This window comes from Ranitomeya variabilis, chromosome 2, assembly GCF_051348905.1.
Source record: "Ranitomeya variabilis isolate aRanVar5 chromosome 2, aRanVar5.hap1, whole genome shotgun sequence".
NCBI lineage: Eukaryota > Metazoa > Chordata > Amphibia > Anura > Dendrobatidae > Ranitomeya > Ranitomeya variabilis.
The window spans coordinates 362,298,367-362,309,707 of NC_135233.1; the positions used below are offsets into that span (position 1 = coordinate 362,298,367).

The 11,341-nt window shown below is 44.3% G+C and overlaps 1 protein-coding gene across 1 annotated transcript in view; it reads right to left on the reverse strand.

Annotated features, from left to right (window-relative positions):
* The window catches only part of EHD2 (EH domain containing 2), a 30,964-nt gene extending 20,222 nt beyond the window's left edge, over nt 1-10,742 (reverse strand). Inside the window, exons 1-2 of the mRNA XM_077285714.1 lie at nt 10,191-10,742; nt 8,965-9,062 (exon numbers count right to left, since the gene is read on the reverse strand). Coding sequence (XP_077141829.1) covers nt 8,965-9,062; nt 10,191-10,594 — 502 coding nt within the window. The 5' untranslated portion in view covers nt 10,595-10,742. The remainder of the gene's footprint in view (nt 1-8,964; nt 9,063-10,190) is intronic.
* Nucleotides 10,743-11,341: the final 599 nt, after the last annotated feature.

An 11,341-nucleotide genomic window follows, 5' to 3' on the forward strand; every position in this document is an offset into this window, starting at 1 on the left:
TCCTTCCCTCCCCGTGTTGTTGAGCATGATCTGTCCGGCCATGTCCCCGTGCCCTGTACCCTCTGGTAGGGGGAGATAAGAGTCAGTTTCATTGTTAGTAAAAACTTTGGGATATGATTTCATTATTTTCTTTGCTGGCAGCAAAACCTTTCCCTCCTCCCCATCCATGGATTTCTGCTGCCTCCTCCTTTGCCAGGATTGAAACTTTCCAGCAAACCCATGGAACTAAGAGCCTTTTTTGGAAATGTAAAACTGGGAGGGAACGGAGCCCAAGGGAGCCTGCGGGGCTGAGATCTTGGAAAGAGACGATTCTTCACGGCTTCACAGGCAGCCACAAACTCATCCTACTACCCTTACAGCTCTGTAGGACATTAACTCATGGGCAGCTGTCATATACAGGTCCTTCTCAAAAAATTAGCATAAAGTGTTAAATTTCATTATTTACCATAATGTAATGACTACAATTAAACTTTCATATATTATAGATTCATTATCCACCAACTGAAATTTGTCAGGTCTTTTTATTGTTTTAATACTGATGATTTTGGCATACAACTCCTGATAACCCAAAAAACCTGTCTCAATAAATTAGCATATCAAGAAAAGGTTCTCTAAATGACCTATTACCCTAATCTTCTGAATCAACTAATTAACTCTAAACACATGCAAAAGATACCTGAGGCTTTTAAAAACTCCCTGCCTGGTTCATTACTCAAAACCCCCATCATGGGTAAGACTAGCGACCTGACAGATGTCAAGAAGGCCATCATTGACACCCTCAAGCAAGAGGGTAAGACCCAGAAAGAAATTTCTCAACAAATAGGCTGTTCCCAGAGTGCTGTATCAAGGCACCTCAATGGTAAGTCTGTTGGAAGGAAACAATGTGGCAGAAAACGCTGTACAACGAGAAGAGGTGACCGGACCCTGAGCAAGATTGTGGAGAAGGACCGATTCCAGACCTTGGGGAACCTGAGGAAGCAGTGGACTGAGTCTGGTGTGGAAACATCCAGAGCCACCGTGCACAGGCGTGTGCAGGAAATGGGCTACAGGTGCCGCATTCCCCAGGTAAAGCCACTTTTGAACCATAAACAGCGGCACTGGACTGTTGCTAAGTGGTCCCAAGTACTTTTTTCTGATGAAAGCAAATTTTGCATGTCATTCGGAAATCAAGGTGCCAGAGTCTGGAGGAAGACTGGGGAGAAGGAAATGCCAAAATGCCTGAAGTCCAGTGTCAAGTACCCACAGTCAGTGATGGTGTGGGGTGCCATGTCAGCTGCTGGTGTTGGTCCACTGTGTTTCATCAAGGGCAGGGTCAATGCAGCTAGCTATCAGGAGATTTTGGAGCACTTCATGCTTCCATCGGCTGAAATGCTTTATGGAGATGAAGATTTCATTTTTCAGCACGACCTGGCACCTGCTCACAGTGCCAAAACCACTGGTAAATGGTTTACTGACCATGGTATTACTGTGCTCAATTGGCCTGCCAACTCTCCTGACCTGAACCCCATAGAGAATCTGTGGGATATTGTGAAGAGAAAGTTGAGAGACGCAAGACCCAACACTCTGGATGAGCTTAAGGCCGCTATTGAAGCATCCTGGGCCTCCATAACATCTCAGCAGTGTCACAGGCTGATTGCCTCCATGCCACGCCGCATTGAAGCAGTCATTTCTGCCAAAGGATTCCCGACCAAGTATTGAGTGCATAACTGAACATTATTATTTGATGGTTTTTTTGTTTGGTATTAAAAAACACTTTTATTTGATTGGTCGGGTGAAATATGCTAATTTATTGAGACAGGTTTTTTGGGTTATCAGGAGTTGTATGCCAAAATCATCAGTATTAAAACAATAAAAGACCTGACAAATTTCAGTTGGTGGATAATGAATCTATAATATATGAAAGTTTAATTGTAATCATTACATTATGGTAAATAATGAAATTTAACACTATATGCTAATTTTTTGAGAAGGACCTGTATGTGTGTGTTTCCTCTAGCATAAATGTCTGGTGGAACCAAAGTGGTTTTCCTGCAAAAACTGCAATTAGAGGGTTATTCCCACTACATCGATCATCTCGGTGGTCTGAACTGCTAAAAAATAAAGTTGTCAAATGCAATCAATACCCCATTACTCATGGCTCTGTCCTGCAGTTCCTTCAGGACAGGTCGTACATGCTCAGTAGCTCAACTGGCAATTTTACTATAGTGGGTATCATCTTATTACGGTGTGAGCAAGCAGTTAGATGCACCATAAGAAGAGCCAGGAGAAGAAGCAGGGTGCTTCTGGGAAACCTAGTTTACGTTGGTCACAAAGGTGGTACTGAAAGACCATCCTGTTCACACCGAGCAGATACACAATCAGAAGGAAGACTAAGAAAATGGCCAGCGGGTTAAAGGATCACTCTTGTCAAAAGTCAGACATAGTGCTATACCTGTAATGTATATGGCGCATGGCCCAGGGATGTTCGTTCAGCGCCCTCAGTATGCAATGATTAGTATTTACCAAAAGTAACCCAAGAAAGGACAACCGGAGACCAGGTAATGGGCACCCACCGGTCAACGATGCGCTTGGGGAATGGAGGCCCATCATGTACAATCCAACAGAAGAGCTACTGTAGTGAAAAATGCTGAAAAAGATCCTGCTGGCTATAATAGATCCATCAAGAATTGTATATGAGTCTCGGTAGCTGTAGACCTGTCAATGTCCATGGTGACCCTTGCCCAGTGCCAAAAGTGACTACGGTGAGGCATGTGAGCATCAGATCTGGACCATGGATCAAAGGACGAAAGGGACTCAGTCTGATAAATCACATTTTCTTTTCCATCAAGTGGGAAATCGGGAGAGTGTGCGTCACTTACTTAGGGCAGAGATGGCCCCAGGATGCGCCATGAGAAGATAACAACCTGTTGGAGATAGTGGGATGTTGTGGACAGCATTCTGTTGGGAAAGCTTAGGTCCTGGCATCATGTAGATGAGTCATATCCACATATCTAAATTTTGTTCAGACCAAGTTCCCCCCTTCGTGGTGGAGATATTCTGTAATGGCAATACGCTCTATCAGCTGGATAATGTCCCCCTGATACAATGCAAAAAATTATCCAGGAAGATGAAGAACATGAGAAAAGGTTTGAGCTAATGACTTGTCTCCATTTTCCCAGATTTTGATCCAATCGATCATCTGTTGGATATGCTTGAAACACAAGTCTGATCCATGGAGGCCGCACAGAGCAAAGCACAGGACTGATAGGATCTGCTTCTAACATTTTGTGCCACGGCTGGTCTTGTTGTAGGCCCACTAGGTACTGTGCACATCGAACACCCATTATGGTGCAAATGAGAGCACAGTTTGAAAAATGTAACCTGCATCCATGAGTTTTGGCCAAAGCAACAGCCAGCCCCATGTATTAGGATAGCCAGGTGGGTACCGTGCTGGACAGGCAAGTTACAAAATGCCCAAAGAAGAATAAAAGGAGAATGCCAAGGTACTGTATGTATTGAGCAAGTGTGGCTGAGTAAGGACTAGCGGGGGGTGTGGTGCCTATGCAAGAAGGGGACCTGTGCCTGGCACCATGGCTGGCACTGAATGCTACCTTTCTTACTAAATGGTAATGGTCAGCCCTGGTAATAAATTCAGCATTATTGTCTATAAATCATAGGGCGTCTGTCACGTGGCCAAATAAAATGTCAAGATAGACGCGAACATAAGCATAACACAAATGGAGAGTTTGCATTATATGACATTTACGTCGCGTGGCATGCGGAGTTCTACATCTCTGATTTTATTTTCTAAAGCCACGAAGTGGAAAAAGTTTGCCATCCCATGCTTGAGAAGTTTAGGATCCTGAAGACACAATCTCTGACATGAGTAAGACCTGAACGGTCGAAACGCGTCGGTTTCAGACCACTAGGGACCCCATTGTCATCATGTCTTTCCAATTTTGATGCTGGATTTTAAACTTTGTTATCAATAAAATATTGGACTTTTTTCTGAAATGAAGTTTCACGCTGGAGATTTCTTTTCCTATCTCTGGTCTGAGGTCGCAAATTCCAATACAAAAAGTATAAATATGAACTGATTTTAAGGTTTGTTAATACGGCAGGAGGAAAAACAGTCGGAGCTGAATGTTAGACTTTTCCTCCAACGAGCCCACTCCCTTTTGGGGAACACCTCTGTTTGTGCCGCTCCCATGCAACCATCCAAAACATGGTGTGGGAGGGATACCCCGGCTGTGGGGGGGGGAGTAGGGTAGGCACAGGATCGCCTCTGGGCTTCCCCATCACAGCCCCCCACCTCCTCTAAACACCCACGCACAGATATATGCACATACATGGCACCAGTGGAGTTATTAAGGAAAGGAATTTCACATGGAATGTATCATTATAACACGGAAAAGAAAAACAATCTTTTTTTCCAGCAAGAATTTCCACTCCGGCACAAATGGAGAATTCGGAGAGATCCCTCGTCTTCCCCCTATAGCTTGCGAACAGTTAATCGGCTGCAGACACAGCAAGGCCCAAGAATGAATATTGCACAGAGCCCTGATTCATGTCTAACACAACACTGCAAAACATAGCAACAGAAAGCAGAGGCCCGACAGCTGGGAAACAAAAATGTTCCAGGACTAGCAAAAAAATGCTGACCTGTGTACAGAGCCTACCAGTGCCAGGGTGTCCTCTTTTGTAATGTAAAACTATGTGTAATACCGCCAGGCACCCTACTATCGTCTGCTAGGATCAGGCTGCCCTCCTAGATATTACCAAAAAATGTGTGACAGTACCAAGATACAGACACTCCCATTATCTACCAGTGCCAGGGTGCCCTGCCGGTAGTCTAACTGCCCTCTTTTTACATAAAGAACATTGGAGAGCAGTCACAAGATACCATCATATATGTACAGTACACCAGGGCCTTGTTACCCTCCAGAGAGGAGAGATGGTGCAAAGATTGTCTCCTACTCTGGAGGACCTGATATGCTGTAGTACACCTGGGGGGGGTGCTGCAGGAATGTTGAGCACTTGAGGTTGGGCTTCCACACTGGTGATCACTTGAGGCCCGGGCAGGAGCAGCGTAGCATAGGTTGCCAATGCCCATGGCAAGTCTAGTATTTTGCAACTCCCTGACCTATGGACTGTTATTTCTCCCTGAGCCCTTTCCACCAATCCAGAATTGAACACCTTATCCCCCAAAGTCCATGTATTGTGTTTTACTAAAATACTGATTTAATTATAGTTTGCCCTTTAACCTTCTTGCTATTTTCTTTTTTTCAGCATAAAATGTATCAAATTTTAAAAATAAAAAGTTACAAATTGTTATATTTCTTTTCTTTTTTAGATTTTTGTGGGTTTTTGTGTAATTGTTTTATAACCCTAGGCCTAAACCTAACTCTATCACTTTCTCTAACGCTAGCCCTAAACCTAACCCTATCACTTTCTCTAATGCTAGCCCTAAACCTAACCCTATCACTTTCTCTAATGCTAGCCCTAAACCTAACTCTTATCACTTTGCCTAACGCTAGCCCTAAACCTAACCCTATCACTTTGCCTAAAGCTAGCCCTAAACCTAACCCTATCACTTTCCCTAACACTAGCCCTAAACCTAACTCTTATCACTTTGCCTAACGCTAGCCCTAAACCTAACCCTATCACTTTGCCTGACACTTGCCCTAAACCTAACCCTATCACTTTCCCTAACACTAGCCCTAAACCTAACTCTTATCACTTTGCCTAACACTTGCCCTAAACCTAACCCTATCACTTTCTCTAACACTAGCCCTAAACCTAACTCATCACTTTGCCTAACGCTAGCCCTAAACCTAACTCTTATCACTTTGCCTAACACTAGCCCTAAACCTAACCCTATCTCTTTGCCTTACGCTAGCCCTAAACCTAACTATCACTTTCCCAAATGCTAGCCCTAAACCTAACTATGACTTTCCCTAACACTAGCCCTAAACCTAACTCTATCACTTTGCCTAACGCTAGTCCTAAACCTAACCATATCACTTTCCCTAACGCTAGTCCTAAACCTAACTATCACTTTCCCTAACGCTAGCCCTAACCCTATCACTTTGCCTAACACTAGCCCTAACCCTATTACTTTCCCTAACACTAGTCCAACCCTAACCCTAAACTTAACCTTAACAACAGGGTTAGAAAAGTGTGTAAAAAACATAAAGTTTATTATAACATTGTGATTTTCTTGTTTTTACAGGGGACACTTAAAAAAAAAATCTGGGACAGGTTCCCCAGCAGGTCTCTGTATCTCTCTTCTTATTCTTATTATATATTAATTATAAGTGGACTGAGAGGTGGGGAGCTGTGAGAGAGCAAAGTGCAGCCATTGTAATCTCTGTTGCTGCATGTGCAGAACCCATTCGTCAAGATTAGTTTGTCTTCACATCATCCCAGTAAGAGACTGGGATGACAAAGCTCACGTCATCATATCGTGAGATTTGTCATATTAGTCGCTGCCTATGAAAAGCGCAGCAGCTGGTGGCAAACTTATCTTGACTGCTGCGCTCTGCAAAGGAACCAACTGAAATGTCAAAACATCCAGTCTTTGTGGACATGTATTTCCCAGCTATCATACACAGAGGTAACTCATCACCTATGATATCTCAGGGCATGGCTGGTTTTTAGGCTCCCATTACTTGTTTATATACTGGAGCCAGTAGGCAGAGGGCCAGGAGCAGAGACGTGGCCGCTCCTCGAGAGAAGGGATATTTCCATAAACAATAGCGGATTATGTTTAGATCAGTTAATGGTTGCAGATTCCTGCTGCCCCCTGCCCTTCCCTTCTCCAAACACAGGATGGGACATCCTGCACTATGTCTAACCCGGCTCAATGGACGGTCTTCCTAAAAGTTACCTATTTCCTAATCGTAGGGTGCAAATATAGCGTCAATTCTTTCAAGTCTATACACGTCTTTAGGGAGAGGAAGGTACTGCAGGTACCTAGGGGTCAGCACATATACTCCTATCAGGTCCCCTATCTAGAGGCAGCAAATGATTAGCTCACGCTGAGTGTGAGGACTGTTTTTATTATGATTTTTTTTAATCATATTAAAAAAAATGTGCTGCTCTCTCCTCCCAGTCATAGAGAAAGCCTGTGAGTCCTGCTTCTTTCACACTATCATAGAGAAAGCCTTTGATTGCGGCTTCCTTGGCCTGTCAAAAAGAAAGCCTGGGAGCCCTGCATCCTCCCTCCACTGGTAGAGAAAGCCTGTGAGACCTGCTTCCTCCTCCAGCTCATAAAAAAAGTCTGTGAGTCCTGCTTCCTCCTACCACTCATACAGAAAGCCTGTGAGTCCTGCTTACTCCTCCCGCTCATACAGAAAGCCTGTAAGTCCTGCTTCCTCGTCCCACTCATAGAGGAAGCCTATGAGTCCTGCTTCCTCTTCCAGATCATAAAAAAGCCTGTGAGTCCTGCTTCCTCCTCCCACTCATACAGAAAGCCTGTGATTCCTGCTTCCACCTCCCACTCATACAGAAAGCCTGTGAGTCCTGCTTTCTTCTCGCACTCGGAGAACTCCTGGGAGTCCTGCTTCCTCCTCCCACTCATAAAGAAAGCTTGTGAATCTTGCTTTCTCCACCAGCTCATAAAGAAAGCCTGTGAGTCCTGCTTCCTCCTCCCTCTCATACAGAAAGCCTGTGAGTCCTGCTTCCTCCTCCCACTTATAGAGAAAGCCTGTGAGTCCTGCTTCCTCCTCCTGCTCATAAAGAAAGCCTGTGAGTCCTGCTTCCTCCTCCCATTCATAAAGAAAGCTTGTGAGTCCTGCTTCTTAACCCTCTTGTAGAGAAAGCCTGTGAGTCCTACTTTTTTCTCCCACTCAAAGAGAAGGTCTGCAAGTTCTTCTTCTTCCTCCAACTCAGAGAAAGCCTGTGAGTCCTGCTTCCTCCTCCCACTCATAGAGAAAGCCTGTGAGTCCGGCTTCCTCCTCCCACTCATAGAGAAAGCCTGTGAGTCCGGCTTCCTCCTCCCACTCATAGAGAATGCCTGTGAGTCCTGCTTTTTCCTCAAACTCAAAGAGAAAGTCTGCAAGTCCTTTTTCCTACAACACCTAGAGAAAGCCTGTGAGTCCTGCTTCCTCCTCCCACTCATAGAGAAAGCCTGTATGTCCTGCTTCCTCCTCCCGCTCATGGAGAAAGCCTGAGAGTCCTGCTTCCTCCTCCCACTCATAGAGAAAGCCTGTAAGTCTGGCTTCCTTTGCCCAGTCATAAAGAAAGCCAATGGGTCCTGATTCACTTGTCCACTAACAGAGAAAGCTCATGAGTAAAAGCCTGTAAACTGTTTTTCTCCACCAATTCATTGAAAAAGCATTTTCTCAATGGAGAACTCGGACCACATGCTTTCTCTATAAGCTGAGGGGTTGGGAGTATTCAAGACTCACCGGCTTTTTCTATAAGTTGGTGGGGTAATTAGGACTCACATATTTTCTCTATAAGTATTTTAGGCAAAACAGAGACCTAAATGTCCTTACTGGCCATGGGACGAGCTTCTTCCACCTAGAAGAACCTACATCTTCTCTTTGCCACTGACATTTGACATCTCAGAGGGCTTCCTACATTTGGGTAGTTATGCTCTAAAGAAGATAGCTACTCAATATTTTTGTTTTTCCTGCAATCAACAATCGAAGGTCAAGACGAGGGCACTATTGTGGAAACTCTCATTCCCAGTTTCGTGCCCATTTGCTCAAGAGCTGATTGTTTGGTTGAGTTTAGAGAGCACTGATTTTGGTATGAGACAGAAGTAATGGGATGTATCATTCGTGGTTGGATCAGCACTGAGATGAGACGAGAGACATGGCTTTGAAGTTCTCGCGGCCCCAAATACATGAAGTATGGGCTTGGTCAGCAGAGTTATACAGTACATTATCCTGGGTTATAGTCCATGTATTGGATGTCCATCATGAAGTTATTTTGGTCTACGGGTGGGTTTTAAATTAACACAGGTATTGCACTCACCTCGGCTCACCCGCTGTTTGGCCCCAGACAAGATGCCCGGAGTGTCAATTAGGCTGATGCTTTCCAAGACTTTGTTTGGCAGATGGGCGCACATGAACCTGTCCAAAAGAAGCAAAAATAAGTAACATAGAAACATAGATACCTAATAATTTGTAACAAAAAACAAAAGAAAGATTAAATATTGGACCAGTCCTAAGAACCACTAATTTGTAACCAGAAAATTAAAGCTATTTAGAAACAGCTCCACTCATGGCCATGTCTGGAATTGCAGCTTAGCCCCATTCAAGTTACTAATATATCCTTGGCCCTCGTACCATTTTTTGCAAAAAATCTTTCAGACTAAATACGTCAGTAAAGTTACATTAGAAATCAATGTTTATAAACCACTCTGAACACATACGTGTAAGGAAACCATTCCCATCAAATATAAACAGTGACATGCTAATAATATTCCAGATCCTGTTGACTAGGAAATGTCCACTACTTGCAGGAGGGGGCAGGAATGTTCCTCTTAAAGGGAGCCGAGACTGACAGTATAAACTAAGTACGTAGGGGATATAGTCCATATAAAAATCTCACCTTTATTATTCTAATTGCTGCCTCTGATTTACAGAAATCGGTTTAATTAGACATGCTAATTGGGGTGCATGGTGCACCCTGGGTGTGGCCAAGAGGCTCAGTGCACTGCTCCACCCACTGGTTTGGCATGACCCTCCTTCCTTACTGGTGATTGACAGGACTGGCTTGACTGAGCTTTCTCTGCAGATGGTGCCCTCTCCAGGTAAGCCAGAGCTGTCAATCACCAGTTAGGGAGGCGGGAACATTCAAAACTAGTAGGCGGAACAGTGTACTGAGCCCATTGGGCACACCAGGAGTGCACTCAGCAGCCTAATTAACATATTTAATGTGTGTGTGTGTGTGTGGATTATGTTTCCCATTGCAGCTCAGAGCCATAGAAGATTAGGAAGCTGAGCTGCAATACCAGACACAACCTGGGGACAGGTGTGCCGCTGTATTTGGAGTAAAGTAGCCATGTTTTTCTAATCTTGAACAAGCCCCTTAACATCTGCATTGGAATCCCATCACTAGTGGATTTCCTAAGCTAAATTGTCAATTTCTTCCAGAAAATGTTTCCCTGTAATTTTGTCTTTCCAGGATTAAAGGAATTGCCCATGTAACCAGGTCCTCATGCCCCCATTGCAGGGGCTTATATATCATTCACTTACCTGTTCAGAAAAGTGTTCCCAAAAGGGTTGAGCTTGCGGAACGGTTTATTGGGGTCCACCATCAGCGCATTCCCCGGGATGACCCCCTCTGTTTCCCCATGCATGACGGCAATAAAAGAGTCGGTGGTGGGTTCAGGTCCAATCCGACTCCCTGGGATGTCCTGCTCCAGCAGATACTTAATGAAGGTGGTCTTCCCGGTGGAATATTGCCCCATGACCAACACCATGGGCTTGTTATCAAAGTCAGCATCTTCCAGAGCTGGAGAATGAAAGTCATGGAACCTGTAGTAATCTTCTACTGGTTTCAGCTTCTTCTTATACAGGTCCTTAAGACCCTCAGTGACCGTATGGATAACTTCTGGGGTCTTCTTGTTCTTCTCATTCTTCTTCATCCAGCTGAACATCTTCACAGTATTTTTTCACGTTTCTTTTTTTCCCCTCGACTTCTTTCCTTCACCTGTAGGTTTGTGGGACAATATGAAGATCTTCTACAAACTAGTCCTCTTGATCTTCTAAGTCTGCCTCCTTCTCTTGTCTCCGAGCTGTCAGTCTGAAGCTATAGACCAAAGTTTATTCACCCCCCCCAAAAAAAGTCCCATAAACACAGGACTGGAAAAAAAAGGGCAGGCAGGAACAGGGTGTGTGCTAAGGAGGCAGGAGCGAATAGTAGGGTGGGGAAGTAGGACCACCTTTATGTGTCCATAGAGAGTGTTAATAGGTCAATTTCAGAATGGGATTCTTACTATCCCAAACCCCAAAGTGAAGCTGATGCCAAAAACACAGTGGAAAACAGCTGTATAGAGAGAATGTATGAGTTATTCCGAGGGGGGATATTCCACTCCCTGGGTGCCCACCCCACTAAAGGAATGCACTCCGCTGCTCTAATTGTCATGCTAGGGAACACGAGCATCTTATGCCATCTAGTGGGAGAGAATGGAACAATGCGGGAAGCACCGAAAAAATATAGAAGCTCTAGTATTTCTTCAAAAAAAGTTCTACTGTCCCTGTGATATTTTGCTATTTTTGTGTTGCTTACATAATGAACATTTCATAGCGTCAGGGACACATATGTTATTTTCCACCGGCGGACCGGTCCTTGAAATGGTCACTAAATCAGCAGAAAAATTGTCGAATGCGAATACATCTGAGCA